The sequence below is a fragment of the Psittacula echo genome (genome assembly GCF_963264785.1).
Source record: "Psittacula echo genome assembly, chromosome: 5".
NCBI lineage: Eukaryota > Metazoa > Chordata > Aves > Psittaciformes > Psittacidae > Psittacula > Psittacula echo.
The window spans coordinates 79,840,976-79,852,038 of record NC_137739.1 but is presented as its reverse complement, the minus strand read 5'-3'; the positions used below and the strand labels follow the sequence as shown (position 1 = coordinate 79,852,038).

Below are 11,063 nucleotides of genomic sequence, written 5' to 3'. Positions count from 1 at the left end.
TCTAAACCAAAAATCGTTTAAACACCTTCCCTCACAACAGGACCCTTCTTGAGAATAAAGCTCATTTATTAATGAAACACAAATCTGTGCTATTGCAACGAGAGAGAAAATATCTCAGTGTACAAACTGGCAGAAGACCAACTACGTGCACGACAATTTACTTTTCCCTCTTAAGCTAAATTTCCAAACACCCTTTGCTCTAATTACCCTTCTCTTTTCCCAAAAACCAGTCAGTCTGCCCCTCTTCTGGATTGTTTAGGCCAGGATTAGTGTCCATATGCCTGATGTATTCTGATTTTACCTGCAGGTGCAGGTCAAAGACCCAGCAGTTGTACTTCAGTAGGGCTTGCAAGACTCCTTGGGTAGTCTTTGCTCCAAGACAACGGGCTTGTTTTACAGAATTGCCTGCCACTCTGTTCCTATCTCTGCGCTAACCAGAGAGAGGACAGAGCTCTTTTTATCCTAAGCTTTCAAAAGTCCAGTGGAACAAGAAAGCCACAGCCTCTTGAAAACTCTAGTTGGCAGCTTGTGAAAAGTGGTGTTCCTAAAGGCTCAGTGTTGGGGCCAGTTCTGTTAACATCATTATCAATGAGCTGGACGAGGGGATCAGCTGCAGCCTTGGCTAGTTTGCAGAGGACACCAACTGCATTATTGATGGCGGATCAGAAGGCTCTGCAGAGGAATACGGACAGGTAGGATCGCCAGGTCAAGGCCAGCGATATGAGATTCAACAGGGATCAGTGCCAGGTCCTGCACTTCAGTCACAACAACCCCGTGCATCACTACACGCGTGGCAAAGAGCGTCTAGAAAAGGCCACAGAAGGATGCTGGTGCCTCTGTTACACTGCTGCAGCACAAATGGGCTGCCCTCCAGCTGCTCTTGCAAAGTGCAGACCACAGATGTCTCTCGGAGAACCATGCTCGTTGAGATGATGTTTGGCGTACAGCTAGGCTACTCAGACATCTTCTAACTCGGGATATTCTATGATGATGAGAGTTCCACTGGCAGGCAGAATACATTTATTACAAAACACAGCACCATGCAAGCTTGTCTGAACAAAGTTGACTGGTGCCAAGCTGTAACCAGAGCACCAGGGCAGCTGTGAGTCGCTGAACTGGGCTGGGGGCGAAGGCTGGGGCTGTCGGGCAGGAGGGCCTGTGATGCGCCCCCAGCGCCTGTGACATCAGAGGGGATGAGTCACAATGGGGGATGGATATGAGGGTGCCAGCAGGCAGCACCGCCCCAGTACGGCCTGGGGCAGCAGTGAGTTTGCACGCAGGGGGGAGGCTGGGCTGGACAAGGGCCGGGGCAGAAACGTGGGTCCCCGGGGCTGGATGCTCAGCCTGCATCGAAACCCTGGCTGCGAGCTCCTTGGGCAGGGCACGCTGCCGCTGCCACCGGGCCTGGGCGCAGGCCTTGCTGCCTCGCAGCTGCCTCATTCCCTCTCCTGCCCATCCCTAGCTCCCTGCGGCTCCCGCATCCGCTCCCCCCGCCACCAACTCCCTTCCTCCTTCCCTCCCTCCCTCCCATCCCAGCCCCACTGAATTCTTTCTCTCTTCTGCAGGCCATGGCTGTCACAAAGCTCTTACTCTGGGTTCTGCAGCAGCTCATCCTGAACGTGCGTGTCGTCGGTGATGAGCTGGATGAAGACACACGTGACCGCATGCAGCACCGTGCCGAGCAGCTGAGCCGGGAGATGGCTTGGCTGCTGCAGGAGCTGGAGCAGAAGAGCCAGGAGCTGGAGCAGAAGAGCCAGGAGCTGGAGCAGAAGAGCCAGGAGCTGAGGAGCAAGGAGCAGAATCCTGTGGCCTGGAGAGCCCTGCTCTTTGCTGCCTTGCAGCACTGGCAGTTCTGGGCGATCGCTGGCATCCTGCTCCTCCTGATTCTTGGGCTCTGCTGGTGCCTCCGGAAAAGAGCCATGAGGAGGGCAGCAGCAGTGGAGGACAGCTCCAGCAGCAGCAGTGGAGAAGAGGAAGAGCAGGAGGAGCAGAACGAAGAGGAAGAAGTCAGTGAATATGCAAATGCCCTGGCAAGGCATTTTGAGGAGCACATACAATGGCCTAATCAGAACCTGTTCACAAAGTGTGAATTTGTGACGGACCTTGTGAATACTTTCATCCTTGTTGCGGAACAAGTCTCGTCAGATGGCTCCTTCCCAGTGCTGCGACCATGCTTTGGCATAGGCTGCGCACACGAAGGCTGGAGTCCCTATGAAGAAGACATCATCTACTCGCTGCTTGTGCCCCTGGCCCCCCCGTCTGGCCACGCCTTTCTCCCGGAGCTCTGCAATCCGGGGGAGACGCCAGAGCGGAACTTCCGCATCCGCGTGCAGCTGGAGTGTACGTGCGCGACAGAGCAGCTGGGGGGGGGCACGCTGTGCTTCCTCCACCATGACGAAGAGGCGCTGAGAAGGAATCAGGGCCCCAGCCTCCTGCACAGCCTCTGCACCGGCTGCTATCTAGATGTGGGGAAAACAGTTCGCAGGTTTCATCAGCTGGTGAAAGCATGCTGGGTGGTTTTGCCTCATTCACACCGGTGGCGTTTAACGATGCTGGCCTGCAGCCGCTCCTGCAAATTCAAGGTGGCAACAGCAGAGGAGGAAATCACCATTGAAATTACGTTGGGCGTGCAGCAAGGCAACTCGGACATCTTCATGAGCAGCCAGGCTAGTGAGGCTATCTTCACCCCAAGCACAACCTGGACATTGAGCTGCGCTGTGGCAGAGGCAAAGTTCTTCGAGCTGACAGCCAGGCAGGCCCCAGATGGCAGCTTCCACCTCAGATGCCTGCAGCTCTGCGCCCGCATTCTGGTGGGCACAGGCTTTTCCAGCTATACCTTGAAGACAGTGGTGATGCACCTCCTCAACACCACGCCCCTGTCAGGCTGGCACAGGACACGTTTCCTGCTGCGGCTGGATGACATCATGCGGTACCTGTGCCGCTGCGTGGAGGAGAAACGCCTCGACCACTTCTTCTTTGGGAATGAGAAGATTCCTCAGGAGATCGCCTTGCCCCCAGCCTTGCAAAGAGCCCAGCCATTCAACCTCTTCCAGCACCTGGCACAGGATCCAGATGCCCAAGCTGAGGCAATGAGGGAGTTCATGGACATGCAAGATTGCCTCACAAGGATGCTGACCTACGGCCACTGAAAGTGGTCTTCATGCACAGAGCTCTGTTTGCAGGCTGCACAGCCGACAGCAGATGACAAACTTGTACCCGAGGGAAAAAGAGGGGAGAGGCAGAAAGAGGACACAGCAAGCACAAGGAAAACTGCGCAGCAGGCCTCTTCTTCAGAAGAGTGGCAGCATTCTCCCCTTGACGTTCTCCCCAGCGCAGCAGCAGGTTATACCTGTGCTGGTGTCCTGGGTTCAGCAGTAGCGGCCATTTTTCTCCTTCTTAGGATCCTGTTTGCACTAGGGTCTCTGACTGTAATGCATCTAGCAACGTCTAAACCAAAAATCGTTTAAACACCTTCCCTCACAACAGGACCCTTCTTGAGAATAAAGCTCATTTATTAATGAAACACAAATCTGTGCTATTGCAACGAGAGAGAAAATATCTCAGTGTACAAACTGGCAGAAGACCAACTACGTGCACGACAATTTACTTTTCCCTCTTAAGCTAAATTTCCAAACACCCTTTGCTCTAATTACCCTTCTCTTTTCCCAAAAACCAGTCAGTCTGCCCCTCTTCTGGATTGTTTAGGCCAGGATTAGTGTCCATATGCCTGATGTATTCTGATTTTACCTGCAGGTGCAGGTCAAAGACCCAGCAGTTGTACTTCAGTAGGGCTTGCAAGACTCCTTGGGTAGTCTTTGCTCCAAGACAACGGGCTTGTTTTACAGAATTGCCTGCCACTCTGTTCCTATCTCTGCGCTAACCAGAGAGAGGACAGAGCTCTTTTTATCCTAAGCTTTCAAAAGTCCAGTGGAACAAGAAAGCCACAGCCTCTTGAAAACTCTAGTTGGCAGCTTGTGAAAAGTGGTGTTCCTAAAGGCTCAGTGTTGGGGCCAGTTCTGTTAACATCATTATCAATGAGCTGGACGAGGGGATCAGCTGCAGCCTTGGCTAGTTTGCAGAGGACACCAACTGCATTATTGATGGCAGATCAGAAGGCTCTGCAGAGGAATACGGACAGGTAGGATCGCCAGGTCAAGGCCAGCGATATGAGATTCAACAGGGATCAGTGCCAGGTCCTGCACTTCAGTCACAACAACCCCGTGCATCACTACACGCGTGGCAAAGAGCGTCTAGAAAAGGCCACAGAAGGATGCTGGTGCCTCTGTTACACTGCTGCAGCACAAATGGGCTGCCCTCCAGCTGCTCTTGCAAAGTGCAGACCACAGATGTCTCTCGGAGAACCATGCTCGTTGAGATGATGTTTGGCGTACAGCTAGGCTACTCAGACATCTTCTAACTCGGGATATTCTATGATGATGAGAGTTCCACTGGCAGGCAGAATACATTTATTACAAAACACAGCACCATGCAAGCTTGTCTGAACAAAGTTGACTGGTGCCAAGCTGTAACCAGAGCACCAGGGCAGCTGTGAGTCGCTGAACTGGGCTGGGGGCGAAGGCTGGGGCTGTCGGGCAGGAGGGCCTGTGATGCGCCCCCAGCGCCTGTGACATCAGAGGGGATGAGTCACAATGGGGGATGGATATGAGGGTGCCAGCAGGCAGCACCGCCCCAGTACGGCCTGGGGCAGCAGTGAGTTTGCACGCAGGGGGGAGGCTGGGCTGGACAAGGGCCGGGGCAGAAACGTGGGTCCCCGGGGCTGGATGCTCAGCCTGCATCGAAACCCTGGCTGCGAGCTCCTTGGGCAGGGCACGCTGCCGCTGCCACCGGGCCTGGGCGCAGGCCTTGCTGCCTCGCAGCTGCCTCATTCCCTCTCCTGCCCATCCCTAGCTCCCTGCGGCTCCCGCATCCGCTCCCCCCGCCACCAACTCCCTTCCTCCTTCCCTCCCTCCCTCCCATCCCAGCCCCACTGAATTCTTTCTCTCTTCTGCAGGCCATGGCTGTCACAAAGCTCTTACTCTGGGTTCTGCAGCAGCTCATCCTGAACGTGCGTGTCGTCGGTGATGAGCTGGATGAAGACACACGTGACCGCATGCAGCACCGTGCCGAGCAGCTGAGCCGGGAGATGGCTTGGCTGCTGCAGGAGCTGGAGCAGAAGAGCCAGGAGCTGGAGCAGAAGAGCCAGGAGCTGAGGAGCAAGGAGCAGAATCCTGTGGCCTGGAGAGCCCTGCTCTTTGCTGCCTTGCAGCACTGGCAGTTCTGGGCGATCGCTGGCATCCTGCTCCTCCTGATTCTTGGGCTCTGCTGGTGCCTCCGGAAAAGAGCCATGAGGAGGGCAGCAGCAGTGGAGGACAGCTCCAGCAGCAGCAGTGGAGAAGAGGAAGAGCAGGAGGAGCAGAACGAAGAGGAAGAAGTCAGTGAATATGCAAATGCCCTGGCAAGGCATTTTGAGGAGCACATACAATGGCCTAATCAGAACCTGTTCACAAAGTGTGAATTTGTGACGGACCTTGTGAATACTTTCATCCTTGTTGCGGAACAAGTCTCGTCAGATGGCTCCTTCCCAGTGCTGCGACCATGCTTTGGCATAGGCTGCGCACACGAAGGCTGGAGTCCCTATGAAGAAGACATCATCTACTCGCTGCTTGTGCCCCTGGCCCCCCCGTCTGGCCACGCCTTTCTCCCGGAGCTCTGCAATCCGGGGGAGACGCCAGAGCGGAACTTCCGCATCCGCGTGCAGCTGGAGTGTACGTGCGCGACAGAGCAGCTGGGGGGGGGCACGCTGTGCTTCCTCCACCATGACGAAGAGGCGCTGAGAAGGAATCAGGGCCCCAGCCTCCTGCACAGCCTCTGCACCGGCTGCTATCTAGATGTGGGGAAAACAGTTCGCAGGTTTCATCAGCTGGTGAAAGCATGCTGGGTGGTTTTGCCTCATTCACACCGGTGGCGTTTAACGATGCTGGCCTGCAGCCGCTCCTGCAAATTCAAGGTGGCAACAGCAGAGGAGGAAATCACCATTGAAATTACGTTGGGCGTGCAGCAAGGCAACTCGGACATCTTCATGAGCAGCCAGGCTAGTGAGGCTATCTTCACCCCAAGCACAACCTGGACATTGAGCTGCGCTGTGGCAGAGGCAAAGTTCTTCGAGCTGACAGCCAGGCAGGCCCCAGATGGCAGCTTCCACCTCAGATGCCTGCAGCTCTGCGCCCGCATTCTGGTGGGCACAGGCTTTTCCAGCTATACCTTGAAGACAGTGGTGATGCACCTCCTCAACACCACGCCCCTGTCAGGCTGGCACAGGACACGTTTCCTGCTGCGGCTGGATGACATCATGCGGTACCTGTGCCGCTGCGTGGAGGAGAAACGCCTCGACCACTTCTTCTTTGGGAATGAGAAGATTCCTCAGGAGATCGCCTTGCCCCCAGCCTTGCAAAGAGCCCAGCCATTCAACCTCTTCCAGCACCTGGCACAGGATCCAGATGCCCAAGCTGAGGCAATGAGGGAGTTCATGGACATGCAAGATTGCCTCACAAGGATGCTGACCTACGGCCACTGAAAGTGGTCTTCATGCACAGAGCTCTGTTTGCAGGCTGCACAGCCGACAGCAGATGACAAACTTGTACCCGAGGGAAAAAGAGGGGAGAGGCAGAAAGAGGACACAGCAAGCACAAGGAAAACTGCGCAGCAGGCCTCTTCTTCAGAAGAGTGGCAGCATTCTCCCCTTGACGTTCTCCCCAGCGCAGCAGCAGGTTATACCTGTGCTGGTGTCCTGGGTTCAGCAGTAGCGGCCATTTTTCTCCTTCTTAGGATCCTGTTTGCACTAGGGTCTCTGACTGTAATGCATCTAGCAACGTCTAAACCAAAAATCGTTTAAACACCTTCCCTCACAACAGGACCCTTCTTGAGAATAAAGCTCATTTATTAATGAAACACAAATCTGTGCTATTGCAACGAGAGAGAAAATATCTCAGTGTACAAACTGGCAGAAGACCAACTACGTGCACGACAATTTACTTTTCCCTCTTAAGCTAAATTTCCAAACACCCTTTGCTCTAATTACCCTTCTCTTTTCCCAAAAACCAGTCAGTCTGCCCCTCTTCTGGATTGTTTAGGCCAGGATTAGTGTCCATATGCCTGATGTATTCTGATTTTACCTGCAGGTGCAGGTCAAAGACCCAGCAGTTGTACTTCAGTAGGGCTTGCAAGACTCCTTGGGTAGTCTTTGCTCCAAGACAACGGGCTTGTTTTACAGAATTGCCTGCCACTCTGTTCCTATCTCTGCGCTAACCAGAGAGAGGACAGAGCTCTTTTTATCCTAAGCTTTCAAAAGTCCAGTGGAACAAGAAAGCCACAGCCTCTTGAAAACTCTAGTTGGCAGCTTGTGAAAAGTGGTGTTCCTAAAGGCTCAGTGTTGGGGCCAGTTCTGTTAACATCATTATCAATGAGCTGGACGAGGGGATCAGCTGCAGCCTTGGCTAGTTTGCAGAGGACACCAACTGCATTATTGATGGCAGATCAGAAGGCTCTGCAGAGGAATACGGACAGGTAGGATCGCCAGGTCAAGGCCAGCGATATGAGATTCAACAGGGATCAGTGCCAGGTCCTGCACTTCAGTCACAACAACCCCGTGCATCACTACACGCGTGGCAAAGAGCGTCTAGAAAAGGCCACAGAAGGATGCTGGTGCCTCTGTTACACTGCTGCAGCACAAATGGGCTGCCCTCCAGCTGCTCTTGCAAAGTGCAGACCACAGATGTCTCTCGGAGAACCATGCTCGTTGAGATGATGTTTGGCGTACAGCTAGGCTACTCAGACATCTTCTAACTCGGGATATTCTATGATGATGAGAGTTCCACTGGCAGGCAGAATACATTTATTACAAAACACAGCACCATGCAAGCTTGTCTGAACAAAGTTGACTGGTGCCAAGCTGTAACCAGAGCACCAGGGCAGCTGTGAGTCGCTGAACTGGGCTGGGGGCGAAGGCTGGGGCTGTCGGGCAGGAGGGCCTGTGATGCGCCCCCAGCGCCTGTGACATCAGAGGGGATGAGTCACAATGGGGGATGGATATGAGGGTGCCAGCAGGCAGCACCGCCCCAGTACGGCCTGGGGCAGCAGTGAGTTTGCACGCAGGGGGGAGGCTGGGCTGGACAAGGGCCGGGGCAGAAACGTGGGTCCCCGGGGCTGGATGCTCAGCCTGCATCGAAACCCTGGCTGCGAGCTCCTTGGGCAGGGCACGCTGCCGCTGCCACCGGGCCTGGGCGCAGGCCTTGCTGCCTCGCAGCTGCCTCATTCCCTCTCCTGCCCATCCCTAGCTCCCTGCGGCTCCCGCATCCGCTCCCCCCGCCACCAACTCCCTTCCTCCTTCCCTCCCTCCCTCCCATCCCAGCCCCACTGAATTCTTTCTCTCTTCTGCAGGCCATGGCTGTCACAAAGCTCTTACTCTGGGTTCTGCAGCAGCTCGTCCTGAACGTGCGTGTCGTCGGTGATGAGCTGGATGAAGACACACGTGACCGCATGCAGCACCGTGCCGAGCAGCTGAGCCGGGAGATGGCTTGGCTGCTGCAGGAGCTGGAGCAGAAGAGCCAGGAGCTGGAGCAGAAGAGCCAGGAGCTGGAGCAGAAGAGCCAGGAGCTGAGGAGCAAGGAGCAGAATCCTGTGGCCTGGAGAGCCCTGCTCTTTGCTGCCTTGCAGCACTGGCAGTTCTGGGCGATCGCTGGCATCCTGCTCCTCCTGATTCTTGGGCTCTGCTGGTGCCTCCGGAAAAGAGCCATGAGGAGGGCAGCAGCAGTGGAGGACAGCTCCAGCAGCAGCAGTGGAGAAGAGGAAGAGCAGGAGGAGCAGAACGAAGAGGAAGAAGTCAGTGAATATGCAAATGCCCTGGCAAGGCATTTTGAGGAGCACATACAATGGCCTAATCAGAACCTGTTCACAAAGTGTGAATTTGTGACGGACCTTGTGAATACTTTCATCCTTGTTGCGGAACAAGTCTCGTCAGATGGCTCCTTCCCAGTGCTGCGACCATGCTTTGGCATAGGCTGCGCACACGAAGGCTGGAGTCCCTATGAAGAAGACATCATCTACTCGCTGCTTGTGCCCCTGGCCCCCCCGTCTGGCCACGCCTTTCTCCCGGAGCTCTGCAATCCGGGGGAGACGCCAGAGCGGAACTTCCGCATCCGCGTGCAGCTGGAGTGTACGTGCGCGACAGAGCAGCTGGGGGGGGGCACGCTGTGCTTCCTCCACCATGACGAAGAGGCGCTGAGAAGGAATCAGGGCCCCAGCCTCCTGCACAGCCTCTGCACCGGCTGCTATCTAGATGTGGGGAAAACAGTTCGCAGGTTTCATCAGCTGGTGAAAGCATGCTGGGTGGTTTTGCCTCATTCACACCGGTGGCGTTTAACGATGCTGGCCTGCAGCCGCTCCTGCAAATTCAAGGTGGCAACAGCAGAGGAGGAAATCACCATTGAAATTACGTTGGGCGTGCAGCAAGGCGACTCGGACATCTTCATGAGCAGCCAGGCTAGTGAGGCTATCTTCACCCCAAGCACAACCTGGACATTGAGCTGCGCTGTGGCAGAGGCAAAGTTCTTCGAGCTGACAGCCAGGCAGGCCCCAGATGGCAGCTTCCACCTCAGATGCCTGCAGCTCTGCGCCCGCATTCTGGTGGGCACAGGCTTTTCCAGCTATACCTTGAAGACAGTGGTGATGCACCTCCTCAACACCACGCCCCTGTCAGGCTGGCACAGGACACGTTTCCTGCTGCGGCTGGATGACATCATGCGGTACCTGTGCCGCTGCGTGGAGGAGAAACGCCTCGACCACTTCTTCTTTGGGAATGAGAAGATTCCTCAGGAGATCGCCTTGCCCCCAGCCTTGCAAAGAGCCCAGCCATTCAACCTCTTCCAGCACCTGGCACAGGATCCAGATGCCCAAGCTGAGGCAATGAGGGAGTTCATGGACATGCAAGATTGCCTCACAAGGATGCTGACCTACGGCCACTGAAAGTGGTCTTCATGCACAGAGCTCTGTTTGCAGGCTGCACAGCCGACAGCAGATGACAAACTTGTACCCGAGGGAAAAAGAGGGGAGAGGCAGAAAGAGGACACAGCAAGCACAAGGAAAACTGCGCAGCAGGCCTCTTCTTCAGAAGAGTGGCAGCATTCTCCCCTTGACGTTCTCCCCAGCGCAGCAGCAGGTTATACCTGTGCTGGTGTCCTGGGTTCAGCAGTAGCGGCCATTTTTCTCCTTCTTAGGATCCTGTTTGCACTAGGGTCTCTGACTGTAATGCATCTAGCAACGTCTAAACCAAAAATCGTTTAAACACCTTCCCTCACAACAGGACCCTTCTTGAGAATAAAGCTCATTTATTAATGAAACACAAATCTGTGCTATTGCAACGAGAGAGAAAATATCTCAGTGTACAAACTGGCAGAAGACCAACTACGTGCACGACAATTTACTTTTCCCTCTTAAGCTAAATTTCCAAACACCCTTTGCTCTAATTACCCTTCTCTTTTCCCAAAAACCAGTCAGTCTGCCCCTCTTCTGGATTGTTTAGGCCAGGATTAGTGTCCATATGCCTGATGTATTCTGATTTTACCTGCAGGTGCAGGTCAAAGACCCAGCAGTTGTACTTCAGTAGGGCTTGCAAGACTCCTTGGGTAGTCTTTGCTCCAAGACAATGGGCTTGTTTTACAGAATTGCCTGCCACTCTGTTCCTATCTCTGCGCTAACCAGAGAGAGGACAGAGCTCTTTTTATCCTAAGCTTTCAAAAGTCCAGTGGAACAAGAAAGCCACAGCCTCTTGAAAACTCTCTGGCTAATCTCATAAACAGTGAGAAGTCTCTGTTTCGTTGGCTATGTCAAATATCTTCAGACAATGAGAAAATTAATCTTTCCTATTAGTCTCGCTGAATTTGATGCCAGATTCATGGGTTATGGTCTGTTCGTCCTGAGAAATTGTTATCCAAGTCAATATTTAGACAGAATAAACCTTAATCACAATGTAGTTTTGCTTCATGAAAAAGGTTTTCCATTTGCTTCAT

General features: G+C 54.2%; 3 protein-coding genes across 3 annotated transcripts; all 3 read left to right on the top strand.

The window, feature by feature from the left end:
- Positions 1–917: 917 nt before the first annotated feature.
- On the top strand, positions 918–3,149 carry LOC308221278 (inositol 1,4,5-trisphosphate receptor-interacting protein-like 1; the record flags this gene model as incomplete). The annotated part of the gene is made up of 3 exons (XM_080618264.1): positions 918–941; positions 1,605–1,700; positions 2,085–3,149. The coding sequence occupies 3 exons, from the start codon at positions 918–920 to the stop codon at positions 3,147–3,149; spliced, it is 1,185 nt and encodes a 394-aa protein (XP_080474390.1).
- A 1,865-nt stretch (positions 3,150–5,014) lies between these two features.
- LOC308221277 (inositol 1,4,5-trisphosphate receptor-interacting protein-like 1) lies at positions 5,015–6,574 on the top strand (the record flags this gene model as incomplete). Its single annotated transcript, XM_080618263.1, has 2 exons — positions 5,015–5,335; positions 5,510–6,574. 2 exons carry the CDS (start codon positions 5,015–5,017, stop codon positions 6,572–6,574), a joined length of 1,386 nt encoding a protein of 461 aa, XP_080474389.1.
- A 1,214-nt stretch (positions 6,575–7,788) lies between these two features.
- LOC308221276 (inositol 1,4,5-trisphosphate receptor-interacting protein-like 1) lies at positions 7,789–10,020 on the top strand (the record flags this gene model as incomplete). Its single annotated transcript, XM_080618262.1, has 3 exons — positions 7,789–7,812; positions 8,476–8,571; positions 8,956–10,020. 3 exons carry the CDS (start codon positions 7,789–7,791, stop codon positions 10,018–10,020), a joined length of 1,185 nt encoding a protein of 394 aa, XP_080474388.1.
- Positions 10,021–11,063: the final 1,043 nt, after the last annotated feature.